This window comes from Notothenia rossii (genome assembly GCF_949606895.1).
Source record: "Notothenia rossii genome assembly, chromosome: 5".
In the NCBI taxonomy this organism is placed as follows: Eukaryota; Metazoa; Chordata; class Actinopteri; order Perciformes; family Nototheniidae; genus Notothenia; species Notothenia rossii.
Window position 1 is genome coordinate 69,216,400 of NC_136903.1, and position 16,023 is coordinate 69,232,422.

General features: G+C 39.2%; 1 protein-coding gene across 2 annotated transcripts in view; it reads left to right on the top strand.

Moving 5' to 3' along the window:
- Positions 1-9,966, top strand: part of LOC307040673 (A-type voltage-gated potassium channel KCND3-like) — an 82,979-nt gene extending 73,013 nt beyond the window's left edge. Inside the window, exons 4-7 of one of the 2 annotated variants that reach the window (XM_079683734.1) lie at positions 2,184-2,282; positions 5,430-5,522; positions 6,412-6,650; positions 6,984-9,966. In XM_079683734.1, the coding sequence (XP_079539860.1) occupies positions 2,184-2,282; positions 5,430-5,522; positions 6,412-6,650; positions 6,984-7,221 (669 nt within the window). In that variant the 3' untranslated portion in view covers positions 7,222-9,966. The remainder of the gene's footprint in view (positions 1-2,183; positions 2,283-5,429; positions 5,523-6,411; positions 6,651-6,983) is intronic. The other variant, XM_079683735.1, reaches the window with a different exon arrangement.
- Positions 9,967-16,023: the final 6,057 nt, after the last annotated feature.

Sequence of the window (16,023 nt, forward strand, 5' to 3'; positions counted from 1 at the left end):
TTCTAAGAGATCCAACTAATTCCATTACTTTTCATTCGCATCTTGGAAATAGATATTGCTCTGCCTGTCTCCTGTTTCTGAAATGCATTTATCGAGGAGAGAGAGCAGGACAAGGTTAAAGAAATCTCTCCCCGTACATGTCAAAGCACTTGAGGCAGAGTCGTCTTAATATCCTCTTCATTTTTAGAAATTCCCAATATGATTTCTCTCTCATTTCCTGTCTGCCTCTCGCGCTCTGTTCAGTTATCACATCTCTCTTTTGGAGGAGTTATCACATTTGCTACACCTCATTGCAGACAAAGAGGAGGTGGCAAACAGGCTTTGAAAGTGAATGCAGTTTTATATTCAGATCCAGCGTTGTAAAATGTTCAGTGTCTTATGGGCAGACCTAAACGATCCTTAAGTTGTGTTTCAGTCGTTGACAGCAACTTTCTACCTCGTGCTAGCGTTCCTGTTTTTTTAATTGTTATTTTTTTCATGTGGTTTATGGTTCATCTTCATTCTTTTCATTGAAAGGATAAATCCAAAATGTTTTAGAATATTGTCCTGCACAAAGAATTTCAGCTTCGAAGAGGCATTACTCATCGTTTATTTGCATCCTCATAAGCTTTAACAAAGTGGTTGTTAGTCTCACTGGAATCAACATTCAGTTTTGATCAAAATAAACAAACAGAAATCGCAACGTAATGAGAAAAGACGGAACAAAAAGATTTTAGCATCAGAAAATATGAAGATGAAAACAAAACAAAAACAAAAACAAATTATGATCAGATCTTATTACGTATTTGTGAAATTCATCAGTGAGTTTGTGATTAAAAATCTACTTTTGATCCTTTCTATGCTGAAACTTGCCAAAAAAAAAAGCTAGAGGACACCCTCTCCTCGTTAGGGGTATAAATAAGGATTACTTTCATTATCAAATAATGGTTATTTAATATCCATTTTTTTTTTCTCATTGACAATCAATTGTTTTTTTCGTTATCTTAAAAATTATCCCTTGGTCTTAATGGTCCTCCCTGACAAAGTATAGGTTAACACAAATAACTTCAAATGTCTTATTTTCTACAACCCACAATTACAAATTCAGAGATACATTTAGTTTCCTAAAACATATGAGAAGTTAAAACAGGAAATGGCCCCGTTGGAGACATTGGAACTAGAAACTGTAAGTAATATATTTGACTTTGCTATAAGGAATACGTTAAACCAATTATTGAAATAGTTCCCAGTAAATCCAGTCCATACACTCTTAGCCATGTACCTGAGTGTATACAGTATTAGTGATTAGTATCGACAAGCAGGTCAGCACCATAGTCAAATCCTGCTTCTTATTCTTCTTCTTTTTTTTTAAAACATTTTTTAAATAAGACTATTGGCCAAAACCAAGTCGTATTTATGTTTTAAAGACCTAGAAAGGGTTATTAATGCCTTTGTTCACTCGAAACTGGACTATTGCAACGCTCTGTATGTGGGTGTGGACCAGGCCTCAATTAAACGCCTGCAGCTAGTCCAGAACGCAGCTGCACGTCTTCTGACCACAGAAAGCGTGACCACATCACCCCAATTCTGGCCTCAATTGATTTTAAAATCCATTGAATTGTTTTCAAAGCCCTAAACTCCTCCATCGCTACACCCCAGCCAGAGCTTTAAGGTTTGCTGACCAGCTGTTGCTGATAGTTCCCAAGACCAGGCTCAAAACCCGAGGTCACCGAGCCTTCGCAGCAGTGACCATGTGAGGTCGGCCGAGACACTAGGGTTTTTTAAAATCCTGACTAAAGACTCACTTCTTCTCCCTGGCCTTCTAGTCAGAGTGGAGTATGACACCTGACTATTCCCTGTGTTTTTTATATTTCTGTTGAAAATTATTGTCTTTTATTGTGATTGTAGTAATGTGTTTTTATTACATGTACAGCACGTTGGCTCGACCAAAAATCGCTTTTAAATGTGCTATATAAATAAAACTTGATTTGATATAGTTTTGTTCTCCTAAACATTTTCATTAAAAAATAATGTAAAGTTGTGGGGGTAAGCTGTAAAGCAGTAGCTGATACATTACTACAGAGCTTGAGTGATGAGTTTGCATTTTCTCACAATTAAATACTACATAAGTCATGTTCAGTGCCCCCCCGCCCACCCTGTCTGATGCTGTGCTCTCTTCCTCTTCCTCTTCTTCCCACGCCCAGAAAGCCAGACTGGCCAGGATAAGAATATCCAAGTCCAGCGCCAGCGCCTTTCTGCACAACAAATGCAACGGCCTGCTCAACGAACTGCTAGAGCTGACGGTGAGAACGACCTCCGCCCTCTGCACACCGACAACCACCAGCAGCGGGACCGAGTGGGCGCCGTTATTACTCAGATGTTCAATGTGTTCATTAAAAGCGACATGAAGATGTCAGCAGATTGTAATTCAGTATGAGAGATTAATCATATTGTCCCTTGTCAAACATCCTATTACTAATGATTCCAGTTCCCTGCAACGCAAGGAAAACATTCACATCTGTAGTGTACACACACACACACACACACACACACACACACACACACACACACACACACACACACACACACACACACACACACACACACACACACACACACACACACACACACACACACACACACACACACACACACACACACACACACACACACACACACACACACACACACACACACACACACGACAATTTAGAAGTCATTTAGAGGCAATGAAAGCAGCCGAGTCATTACTTTCTGGTTGTCATACAGGAGTCATGCCAATAATCGAACATTCAGGCGTTATCAGTGTCATCACACAAAATACTTGTTCTTAGTTGTCTGTTAATCCTAGATTTAATTTATTCCACATCTGTAAAACTGGCAAAGTCAAACTTTGTACTTCCCTTGCTTGTTATTTAATTGCTCTTGGTGATAATTAGACGGTTGGTATATTAAAAAAGAGGCTGCAGCTAACTTCAAAAGTGCAGCAGTGAACAATAAGGCCGCGGAGGAAACTCAAACCCCACGACTCCTGTTCCTACAGAAGACAAAACATGTTTCTGTCCTTCTTCAGAGGTACACCATGTTTCTGTCTTTCCTCCTCTCTATGATCATAGACTGCATTGTTGTTATGTTATTGTCTTTTGTCATCACCATACTAAAAAACTGAAATAACCGTTTTTCGTGGCAACAAATCAAGTTTAAAGAAAAGCTTATAAAGTTGAGAGGATGAGGTTGAATATTTATTTACACATCAGAGCAACAGTACATTAACCAATCTACTTATTTTCTTTTTTTATACTCATCCACTTTAAGTTTGAACCATGTTAATGCATGAGCAAATTGCCTGTATTCTTCCTGTCCATACTGTAAGTCTTGCTACACGCTCCCCTCCGTGCAGATGGAAACTGAAATGCATTTGGATCTAATAGAGTCCAGTATGAAGGCTCATGGGTGTTAGTGATTAGAATTATTATATACACTCCATCTGTGAGCGCAGAGCGAGCGTATTCCTTGGCGTGTGCGATGAGTCCTGCCGCATCAAATGAGGGTGTTGTCACTGCTGTCAGTCAGCGAGGGGTCCGGGGTGGGGTCGAGTGCGAGGTAACATGACAAAATGACTGCTTCTTTCACAACCAAGATTAGAAGTTCTGGTCTGCTAGTTTTTCATCTCCCCTGAAGGCTTTTTAATTTTCTGACAGCCATTTATTTGTTACCTAGATCACAGCGTCATTATCGTAGAGGGTGATTTATTGATAATCCTGTCAAGTTTTATTATAAACTTCATCAGAAAGGCCTTACAGCGTTATTCCTTTAGCTGCTGTTGTATTTCTCTTTTTACTTTAGAGTGACAGGATTTGTTCTGATATGGTCAACACCAAATCACTGCCAACATGGCGGGTTACAGGTGCTAAATTACAACAGAACCAGTCAGATAGATATATAGTATTTACTGTATATAGGAAAGGCGAAATGGGGCTCACAATCACAGCTGTCTTATTTCCTGTGTTCTTCTGCACATTAGAAAAAGGCCAATGGACCGATTGCCATACAAATAATAAATGTAGTTAAGACAACAAATATAAGATGAAGATAAGATATTGTTTTACAGGAATGTGAAATATTCTTTATCGCGGTTTATTTCATTAAATATTTAGGTAGTGCATTTTTCTGGAATATTAATTGAGAAACTGTTGAATAAAAAAGTAGAATGGGAACGTCCACTTTTGACAAAAACATCTATTTGAATGATCGATAAATACAAGATCACATTACTGAAGAAATAATAACCAAACTAATATATTCGTAAAGCAGTTGTTGATTGGTATCATTTACACTAAGAGATGTACCTCTTTATTGTCATATCATACACAACAAATGGACCATCTAAGAAAAACAGCTCTAAGCCTTGTAGATAAGACAAGTTAAACAAAAAATATAATTTTCACAGTGAGTTTAATGCCGTCAAAATCACTTTCCAAATGGATTGTACCAACTGAGCCTTTTACACCAGAGTGTTGACACAGGTCTCTAACTATACGTTGTGTTTGACAGTGCCTCTGCCACAGATCCATACATTGAAGCATCAGAAGACGCAGTTTCCTCACGCGCACATCACTGTATTGTTCATGTGTCTGGAATTTGAATGAGAGTCCTTGGGCTGGATCGCCACCCACCCAAATCCTTTGAGTAACAATGTGTGCTGTGGGGAGGGAATTCATTTGTTTTCAGTTTTCATGTTTTTGGCAATTGTGATTGCTTTGAGACTAAGCTATATTGGAGCGGAGCTTTGAATCCGAGTTCTGTTTGGAGAAACACAAATCTCTTTTCCTCAACTCTTCTCCACCTCCTTTTTTGTGATGCTTCACACATCAGTATCTGTTCAGCTGCCTGGAGCATTACATGTGCTCAGTGGCACCTACTTAGATAATTAAGGAAGAGAGCTGGCAACAACACAGTTTTCACATTTGTAAGTTCAATATAGGAGAAGGTATTTTGGAGCCTGCTTACACAAGGTACCAAAATAAGGCAATTACAGTAATAATGGCACAAAAGATGCAACATGGGAAAATTCATTATAAACAAACTATTTGACAAGGCAGAGGGGTCAATTTAAACGGACTAGAAATGTGGCCCACTATGTCATTAATTAACAAGTAAGTTATCTGAAAGCAAGCAGCAGGATTTGTCCGTTACCTGATAATGATAATAATGATCACTACTAATGATAATACTAATGATTGAGATAAACAAACATAAACCAGGATCATCCAGTTTAAAATGGCACACATGGAGCAGAACTAGTCACCTCTGACTTCATTACGGATGACAAAGGAGAGGCTTTAATGAGTCAAGAAGAAACACCTACAATATAATTTGTCAAAATTCATCAATTTTGTGTGTGTGTGTGTTTGTGCGTGTGTGTTTGTGTGTGTGTGTGGCTTACTAAGGATACAGAAGAGGATGATCAGAAGCTGAATAAGTCAACGTCTCTGTTAGAGAGCCAACACCACCACCTACTGAACTGTCTGGAGAAAACCACTGTGGGTACACTCGATCACTTCTCTGTCTCTGACCCTTGCAGCGTAAAACAATCCTACAACTTCATGAATGTGGTTGAAACTATATGTTAATTAAACTTTAAGTATTGAATCATGATAATACGGTTTGCATTAGATAAGTAGTAGTTACGTTTCAAATGTTTGCATTGAAAATTTACCTTGAGAAATAGTGTGTAAGTAAAATTTGAAAAAGTACCATATGCAGGAAAAATCAGTTTTTTTCTTATGGATTAATCTGAGGATTATTTAAATAAATACCCGTCACAATTATCCAGAAACCATACTAACACCTAACTAAACCCAACCCCAAGTACTTAGTTTGATACCACCGCTGGGAACCACACACTCCACCTGCAAAGATCTCATAATCATGTGTATTCCCTGTTTGTTTTTATTCTTTACTGATATTATATTATTGGAGTTTTGTGGCTGTCCGGGATGAATATCGTCATGACAGTAATGTTTTTCATCATATCTCATATTTGCCTCAACATCAGGAAGAAAAAGATTATTGACAAAAAACCCTCAAAATGTTTATATATCAGTTTGACACCTTTTCAAAGTCTGCCCTCTAAAGTGATGTGGATGTTGTCAGTTGACTTGTGTTTTGCAAAAATATTTCAGTGTCAAAAAAAGGATTTGTTAAAGGCAGTGATGCTCTATCCATTAAGCAAATATACAGAGTGAGTTTATGAATGTTCTTCTGGTTCAATTATATATATTATAATCAGTAGTAATTATCTTTCTTTGTAGAATTTGAAATGATATCACTCAAGGCAACTACATCTGTGTTGTATTGACTTTTCTTTTCCTCTTTCTGCACCTTTCCCTTCACGTGTATTTAATCCCCCGTCCTGTCTCATCTCTCCAGGCTCATGAGTTTGTAGACGAGCAGATATACGAGCAGAACTGTTTGGACACGGCGCTGCAGAGCTACCACTCACGCAGCCCGTCTGTATCCAGCAACGACGAATCTGTGGGCACCTGCTGTGGCTGCAGGACAAAGAAAAACACTCCTCTGCCCTGCAGCACCCCCATCCCCACACAGCAGAGCCCCCTGCAGGAGCTCAGTGCCTTCCACATAGGCTCTGGAGGGTCCCACACCACCAGGTAACAGACATACTGTTAAATCTGGCCAGGGACTTAAAGTGGGGGGACACTGGTTCTTCCCCACTTTAATTCCCTGAATATTTCAGCTACACACCTGTACCGTTTAAACACTGCCTCTTGCATGGTTGGGATACTAGTTATCATTGCAAACATTACAAAACATAAGCATTGTCCGTCAAAAATAAAATTATTGTAAAGTAGGCAAAAAATAAAAAGGTCAAGAAAAAGTCATAGTGTGTCGCGAAAATTGTTGTATAACGTACATGTTACATTGTTGTATTACACATTGTTAATAGTTTGTATACTCTCTACATGAAATGTATTTTTTCCTAGTCGATCGAAGCTCAACCTGAAAACGAATGACAGCGTCAGGATCAACTGTAAAGGAGAACGTATCACCACAGCGATCATCAGCCTCCCGTCCCCTCCCTCTTTAAACCCCGATGCTGCCGGCCTCCGCGGGCCCCCACAGAGGAGGCCCCCCCCGCCCCCGGGTCACCCTGCAGCTCCGAGCATCCAGACCACAGCAAGCTCAGCTGGAATCAACATCTTCAAAGTGTCCGCTCTGTAACTCTCTGACAGGGGTAACTCATCTCAGCTGGAGGAAAGAAGCGGGGAGGAGGAGGAGGCGAAGCAGGTCATACTAACTCTAATGACCCTGTGAGACGGGACGTGGTGCGTCAACAGGAGGAGGGGCTGTACTCCAGAGGAGCTTTAGAGAAGCAGATGATGTGCAGACATCACTGAGGTACAGGATTGTATATGTGAATTGAAAAAAAATAGTCACTGCATTTCTAATAGTTTCTAAAAGCAGTACATATGTTTGACAGCAGGCAGTGTGGAAAAGATTGAAAGACATTTTGCAGTTAGCTTATCTGTACATCAGCATATGCTGTCAACGTACCACAAATTCACGGTAACATTTTAAGTGGATATACCGTGAAACTGTAAAGGTATTTCAAATGTGTTTAAAGAAAGATGCAGAAACGTTTTTAAATGTGTTTACTTGAATTTGATTGGTCCTGTTTGTGTTACGTGTTGTTTGTCTCAAGTATTTTGAGGAAAAAAAGATTACACTTTTAGGTTGCTTTACAGCATCATGTGCAAAGTCACGGTATGATGCTGCTGATATGTGAGCTTGATGTGCCTAAAAGACAAAAGAGATGGGGCCATTTTTTAAATGTCAATGTCTGACTTGAGTTTGAGGCTGACCTGATACTGTCTTCATACCTTAAAGGGTTTCCTAATGAGGTTAAACGTTTCAACGTCATACCACACAATTACTTTCAAGGATGATGATTAAAAAGAAAAAGGCCAACAATGAAAAAAACAAAAACCATCGATGTGTTAGTCTGTCTCAAACTTCTGACCTCTTCTCTGTGGCACTCAAGATTATTTGTTACTACTAAAGACAAAATTAGAAAAGGTACAACAACAAAAAAAAACTTGGCACTGAAGTTCAAGCACATTTTACTTGTCAGCTGCGGATGGATACATCTCAAGATTACAACTGAGAGCAACAGAGTGGTCTTTATGGGAAAGCATCAGTGTCCATGTTCACTGTAATTAAACAGCATGTCATCCAGTGTAGATTTCTGACGTGTGTTTATAGAGGATACAAAGGAATAAGCTTATATCAGGCTTCGGCCCATGAAAAATATTGAATATTTACAGCCATATCCCTTAAATGCATACGGTATATTTCTACCAAACGAATACATGATCCTGTTTGTATAAATGTGCTTTTAGTGGTGTGGAATAATTAAATCTGCAGCTGCTGCGCTGCATCTACCCGTTGAGTGTTGTACGCTGAGGGGACATGAGAAAATTATAATGTGTGTATTCATTATGAGCACGAGTGGGCATTTTAGGTAATGAATGCAAAAAAGGTTGAGCACCACTCTCAGTTCAAGCAGCATCTGCTGAACATTACAGGGAGGGCAACTCATGATCAATCCATGTTTTTCAAGCTTCAAAGCCACACTAAAAGAAAGCAGATTGTTTACAAAAAGTTACAACAAGGTTACATATGTAAATATAAAAGTGTATCTGGGGCATCTGATGACTTAAAGCAGAAATGTGAATGCGCAAATTGGCTGTACCATGTTGTGTATTGAGTTAAACTGTCAAGGAAGAGATGATATTTCACTGCAGTGGGTTCAGGAGATGTAAGCTAAACTACCAGAAATAAAGTATTACATTTATTTCAAAACTTAAAGTATTAAAATGTACAGGAAGTAAATGTGCTAGTTTGAAAGAATAATCCAAATCTGAAGTCCCTTTTCTGGCTGTTCCTGCATCAAACATGCTTTACATTAAAGTCAACGTAGATTATAACACAAAGATCTGTGGATGAAATCACAACGGCTGCAGAGAATGCATTTGAACGGATTCATCTCTGACGAAAACCTTGCGATAGAGTAGAAATCCTTGGAAAAAGGGCATTAAGAGGACCTTGAGCCAGGATAGTTCTCTGAAAAATGTTCCAAGGTTGATATGAAGCTTTGAGGCCATTAGCAGCTCGAACATGATCATCTGAACGATGCCCACAAGATGGCAGCAATGATGCATTCTGACATTAAAAGAATAATAATTAGGAAGAAATAAAAGATAATTGGGTCTTGTTTATGGACTAACTCCTGCTTTCATTTTCTTTTTTTTCCTCCTTCGAGTTGTTTTTTGATTGACGCCCGGTGTTTGGAATAGTTTGTGACTTCTTGCAAAGTGTGCTATGGTTATCTGTGTCGACTATGTGTTTAAACGTCTTCATTGTTTTGTGGAAGCTACGATCAAATGAAATAGTTTTGACTGTATCTGTATACTTTGTGTTCTTTCCTGTAGTGTGTCACGTTTTAAAACCCAGGTGAATGTACTTGTGCCAAAAGAGTCACTTTTCCATCCTCTGTAGGAACAACAAAGTAGTTGAACTCTTTATTATAAAACTGTGTAAAAAATTACACACCCTTTAGATACTTTTTCCTTTTATGCTAAAAACTATTATTTATAACTGCAAAACTTGGATCTTGGTTGACTCGTTATACATACACAACATTAGAGCTTTTCACAGTTTCATACAGACCCTGCTTCAACAGCAGAAAGCCTGCTCTCACATGGTGATGATGTATGATGAAAATGTGTTGTGATATTAAGATGGAGTTGGTATTAAAGGGTGGAGGTCACTTTTTGAAAAGTCTTGGCATTGCTGTATGTGTTGTTTTTATCTTTTTGAGCTGAGCTTTCTGTCTGTTTCTGTCTTTACAGTACTCTGTCATTTTATTTGTTATAACAGCTATGAAGTGACGGATGAGAAATACAATCTGCCACAACAATGGAGTGTGTCCTTTCTTCTTCCTTCCATCAGCTACTTTACAACACTTCAATGGAAAAAGAACAGTCTTGTTTTAAATAACTCAACACAGTTCAAAGCTAAGTTGAGTTAACGCAATTGAATTGATTGATGTTGTTACTTCAGTAAAAGTAAGCACTAGCATCAAAATTCATTTAAAGGTGACCCATCATGCAAAATGCACTTTTGTACGTCTTTTATACATGAATAAGTGTCCCCGGTGTTCCAGGAAACTCACCAAGTTTCAGAAAACACAACCCTCTTTATTTTCCTCCATACCCAAATCTCTAAAAAAGGGGCTGCAACGGATCTGATACAGACTGATCCAGATTTGAACACTTTTATGTCGTCACAGAAGTTGGGCTACGGCTATTGGGCCAACTCCACCAATCAGGAGGAGACAGCCACGGACATTTCCATTCGAAAGCTCTGGAAACGCTGTAGTACATATTTCAGGCCACCAGATGGCGCTGTTCTCACTGAATCCGAGCAAGGCAGTGTTAAATTGAGCGAAATGAGGAATGGCTAAAGTTTGGTATTTTGAAAAATGAAAAGTATAAATAAATATGCCTTATATAGGTATGGTCCTACACTTTATTATTCAAATATAGCATGATAGGTCGACTTTAACTTGCATGATGAAAAGTAGCAGTCCTTTCTATTAAATAGTCAACATTAGCTCAGAATCCAGCAAATGTAGAACTTGCTTTATATTAATGGATGAGAAACAATCATCTATACAACATTATAAAACGGATAAGTCAAATCAAGCAATCTGATTGGTTCTTAGCCGTGATATACTGAGCGTATACCACGGGTAGAATTGTAAGTTACTTTTCACAACAAGTCAGTATCCCTCCTCGCCTGAGAAAAACAGTATAGGCCTACAGTTGGGCTGAGAAGCAAATTGCCTGCAGTTGTCGACCCTCCGCTTCGCGTCGGGCCGAACCGCGCCCCTTAGCTGTGATATAATGAGCATATACCACCAGGGGAGGACTGGCCATTGGGAATACCGGGAGTTTCCCCGGTGGGCCGGTGCTGTGTGTGGGCCGGAGGGCCAAAAAAAATATAAAAAAATCTTTTTTTTTACTTACACACGTAAGTGTTCCGGCCCAGCCGTTTTGATGACCTACCTTTGTTCTATCCATCAGTTTCAATTTCACACATCAGGCCCGTAGCAGCTGTCACTGCGCAGTGAACGATCAGGAGTGAGTGACTGAGAGACCTAGCTGGCAGTTGCTTACAGATGGATAAACAAGCTCCAAAGCGTAAAGGCGTTTTTTGTATAGTTTGTGTATACAGTATAAGCTACAGTATTGTAGCGAGCCCTGGGTTCAGAGGGAGGGGCTTGCACATGGGAGGGGAGGGGGGGGGGGGGGGGGGGGGGGGGGTTGGCAGGGAAACAGGGTTCAGGGGGAGTGGCTGTACGGCTGTACCCGTAGGATAGAAAAGGAGGAAGTGACGTCTGACTCAGAGGTCGCGCGGCTGTGGAGAAGAACGTGTTGCCCACATTCTGTTACTGAGTTTAGGCTAGTTAGCTAGCAGGTTTATGTTTTTGGGTGCAGTCACTTTTGCCTCCACTTGCTGTTCAAATAAATGTTGAAAGAAAAAGTAAATCTGTTTACAGTTCTGTTTTATGTGGGTGTTGAAGAAGAATTGGGAGGGATGAAACCCTCTTTAATGGTCAAACATGCAGAGCACACAGCACACACAGTGACATGTGTTCTCTGCATTTAACCCATCCTAGTGACAGGAGTCTAGTACTAGGAGCAGTGGGCAGCTATTGTACAGTGCCCGGGGAGCAATGGGAGTGAGGGGGGAAGGGGGATGTCCGGTGCCTTGCTCAAGGGCACCACGGCAGGGCAGGAGGTGAACTGGGACCTCTCCAAGTAGAAGTCCACACTCCAAATGTAGGTCTGGTCGGGGAATTGAACCGACGACGCTACGGCTCACAGTCCAAGCCCCTACTGACTGCCATAGATTTAGTCCCTAATTTTGCTCTCAAAGTGCACCAGATTGATGCATTTAACTTCAACATTTAAAAAAAAATCTTCCCGGGGGAGCTTGCCCCCGGACCCCCCTAGAGGAGGTGAGGTCCACCACCTGCCCACACCCCCTGTTAAATTGTCTCACCCACATTGAGGATGCTTCCTACGCCCATGTTTTATTCCATGTGTCAAGTCAGGCAAATTGGGTCAAAATGTTATTGCATCAATGATCTGTTAACATTAAAATCACTAAATATATGCTGTAACTATTTTTGCTCTAGGTAACTCAAGGGCTCAGGTGTTGTGATTACTATATGAATAATTGTCCAAAATAACATAAAATGCATAGGGTTTTTTGTTAAGTAACATACTTTCGTCGCCGGCCGGCCGATACATGCTGCGCATTAAGTGGGCCTGTCTGTCAATTAATTCCCGGGCCACTTTTTCCCCCCAGTCCGCCCCTGTATACCACAGCCTGTCGTGAGCTATTGCTTAATTATATCACATTGTGAATTCTTCTACACTTAGTACTTTTAATACTTAGTAAAATAATTAAGTAAAGGATCTGAATACTGCATCCACCACTGCAGATGAGGGGTACCAGTCACTCAAAAGTAACACTTTTCCTTCTATTAGTTTCAAACACTGAATTTGTTCCCATCTGCACATGCAGCCATCTCCCACTAGGTGGCAGCATTGTACACAATTAATATTTCGTTGAGATAATCTGATTTATTTATTACTGAATAAATATAATTCACTTATCAAATATGTAGTTTAACAGGAGAGTTGTTCAGTTATTACATCCAATAATAAAAGGTGTCGAAAATATCTAAATGGATACAATGCTTTTTGAATAATAGTCATAACTTTTGAATAGACTGTTTCAACTTTAGTTACATTTCTATTATAGAAATGTGTATTGTAGAAATACAATTTTAAGATACTTGTCCGGCAATGTATTATCACTAATCAAAAATGTAAGGTGTACTCAAAAACCATCTCCCTCCCAAAATGTGGCAACATAAATGAATAAACTAACATTGTGTTAACACAAAGCTTTGCAAAGGGCAAAGATAGAGAACAATAAAGTAAACTTCTAGGTGCTGTAATAATATATGATGCAAAAGTCCAACTGAAGATGCTTTATGTTTCTGACACGAGTCCTAAACACCACGTTCATGTGTTCAGCCAGGTGTTTCACTCTCAGCTCACTCCCAGCCACAAGAGTGGCTGTGACGTTTCTCAGTTCAGAACCATCATTAGTGGTGGTGTGGCTCAGTATCAAACAGAGGGGGGGGGACTCCTCATGTGACTCACTGCTGCGAGGGTGAGCTGGATGTGTGGCTTTTGATCAGCCTTATTCTGGTATAAATTATTCAAAAAGGCTATCAAATAAAACAGTACATTTTAGATGCAAAAGTATGATAATGTGAGTGAATTTTACTCAAAGATTTCTTTCTCTAGATAGGAAATTCTATTACAATATAACCATTTTTAATATGTTTGCGCACTAAACTGCTGCCACACTGTATCAGAATACATTAAAGATACGACACACAACTTTGGTATGCCTTCATTTGAGATTAAAAAGAAACAAACATGGTCAGCATCTCAAACCTTTATGTCGCCACGTTCCTACAGAATAGCTACTATTATCAGATGCAAGTCTGCAGTGACACATCCTGGCATTTAGATGGCAGTGCACTAACATATTTGGCAGACAGACTATAGCATTCAAGTCTACTAAAAGAAAATACAATAAAGAAAGAGGGTTGTTCAAAGGTTAATAATGAGTACCTACTAACTATCTTCAGAGGGATCACACTAGAGGCAATGCCAAATGAGCCAGAGAAGAAGTGTTCATGGTTTTTTTTCAACCAAAAGATATTCATTTGACTAATAAGAAAAAACAAAAAAAATCTGATGTTTGAGGCGCTGGAACCAGTGTATGTTGTTTTAAATTAAAATCTATCATCAAAACGTAAACCTATTAGAACCTGTTCCAAAACCATATCCCTAATGTATGGCCTCGTTATGAGTAATCTGATATTTCTGAAAGATTAAATAAAAATGACTATAGTAACTCTTTATAACCCTCCTTGTGTGAACTCGGTATGTGTAACATGATAATATAAAGACATGATCGCATGACAGTTAAGGAGACTGATGTGGTTTTATTATTTAACAGTTAAGGAATGGCACTTACATTACATTAAGACATTGCATGAGCAGTGGCTGGTCCGTTTGGAAACATGAAAGCAGGTCATCTTCTCTTTAATTACCACTGCTACACTACAGAGAGGTGACATAACACTAAGACATAATCTTCTTTCTTGTAGTAAGACTATTAATAGAGCTTATGAATAATGTATATGAACTTTAAACAGGGCTGACTTATCCTGAAGTCACAATTACCCCCTAGTTCACACTGATTGACTCTGGCTGGTGACACAGCCATTACTTTGTAATAACTCCAGATTTAGAATTTTAATAAAAATCTAACTAACGCTCAATGACCTGATTCACAGAAGCGATTTATGAGCCATGCACAGATCACATACCGAGCAGCATCATGTCCACAAATTATGATAACTTGCAATTTTCCTAAGAAAGGTGGAAGTCCAACAGGGCTCTTTGAAACACAAGTAAAACACTTAATTGAAGGGGAAATCCTCTCATAATATATAGTTCAGCTGTAGAATATCTTTGGTTTCCTATCTCACAATATCGTTTGGTATGTTGATTAAACAAGGCAGAACATCATTTTCCATTCATTAGGTTTAATCTCCAACAACCAAAACACTGCAGTGCTTGTGTGTATGATTAAAAACAGCACAACATTTACATTTCAAGTATAGTTTTAATAATGTTTTGTCTTTACTCAGTAGTTTGATTTACTTTTGAGGGTTAGGGTTGCGACAATAAAAAATTGAAGATAACCAATCAGGTCATACTTCACAAACCGGATGATATGATAAGAGTGTAATATAAGTGCGGATGTAAAGACTGCTGCTGCTGCTGCTGCTGCAGACTGTGTGTTTCAGTGCTGAGTGATCCGAGGAGACACTTCCTTTTCCAGTATGCATGCATGCTGACAGCTGGGAGGAAGTGGCCACATGCAGGAGAAGCAGCTGCAGGTTGGAGGTCACATTTGATCTGCAAATGTTCCGAATCATAAAGCAACCCGCTCAACGATAAACTTGACCCGTGTCATCATCCACACACTGATTAAGATAGAAAGCACATCATCGTCACACTCAAATGGACGGCTTATAATTAAGTTGTGTAGTGTATGAGATACATTTATGTCAGCAGATAATTAATGCAGTTCCTAGGCTGCAGTCAAAGTAAGTATAAATATGTTATTTAAAATGAACACAGCTGAGATAGCCTACTGTATGTGTTGGTGAGAAATTAAATGCTGAACATGCAAAGGACGTATATAGAACAGAATATATTGCATTTTCCTTAATGTAAATAATGTAGTCGTTTGGACTATTAAGCAGTTTCTGCAAAATGTCCTCGCTCCCTCTTTCTGTTCAGCAACACAATCACGTAAACCAAACCTCATATTGTTTCCTTGACGTCTTCTGATTTGAGGATATGTAAATTATTTTTATCTTTTTAGAGAAGTTACATCTATATTGTGAGAGTGATATACACAACTTCCAGAATAGATCCTTACTTCCTTCCCTTGCTAATGAAGCATTCTATCCGGGTCAGGCAACAAAAGCCTGAGCTCAGGTGTTTCCTGTGTGAGGCAGTGAAGGTGGCAGGAAGCTGTCCCTATGGCTCCTTACATCACATGTTTCTGTTGGACACTTCCTCCTCAAACTTCCTTTTCCAGTCCAAAGAGTTGTCACATTGGTTTCTAGTCTGTCAGTGTTATTGAATATAGATGTTAACTGTGTTCATGCTTTTTTTAGTAGCTTCAACTATTTGATCTTATTTTCAGATGTTTTTTGTCTCTTCACATCTCTTGGAAATCATTACAAGCTGCACTTGACAAATCTAGACTACTCTTCCATAATAAATG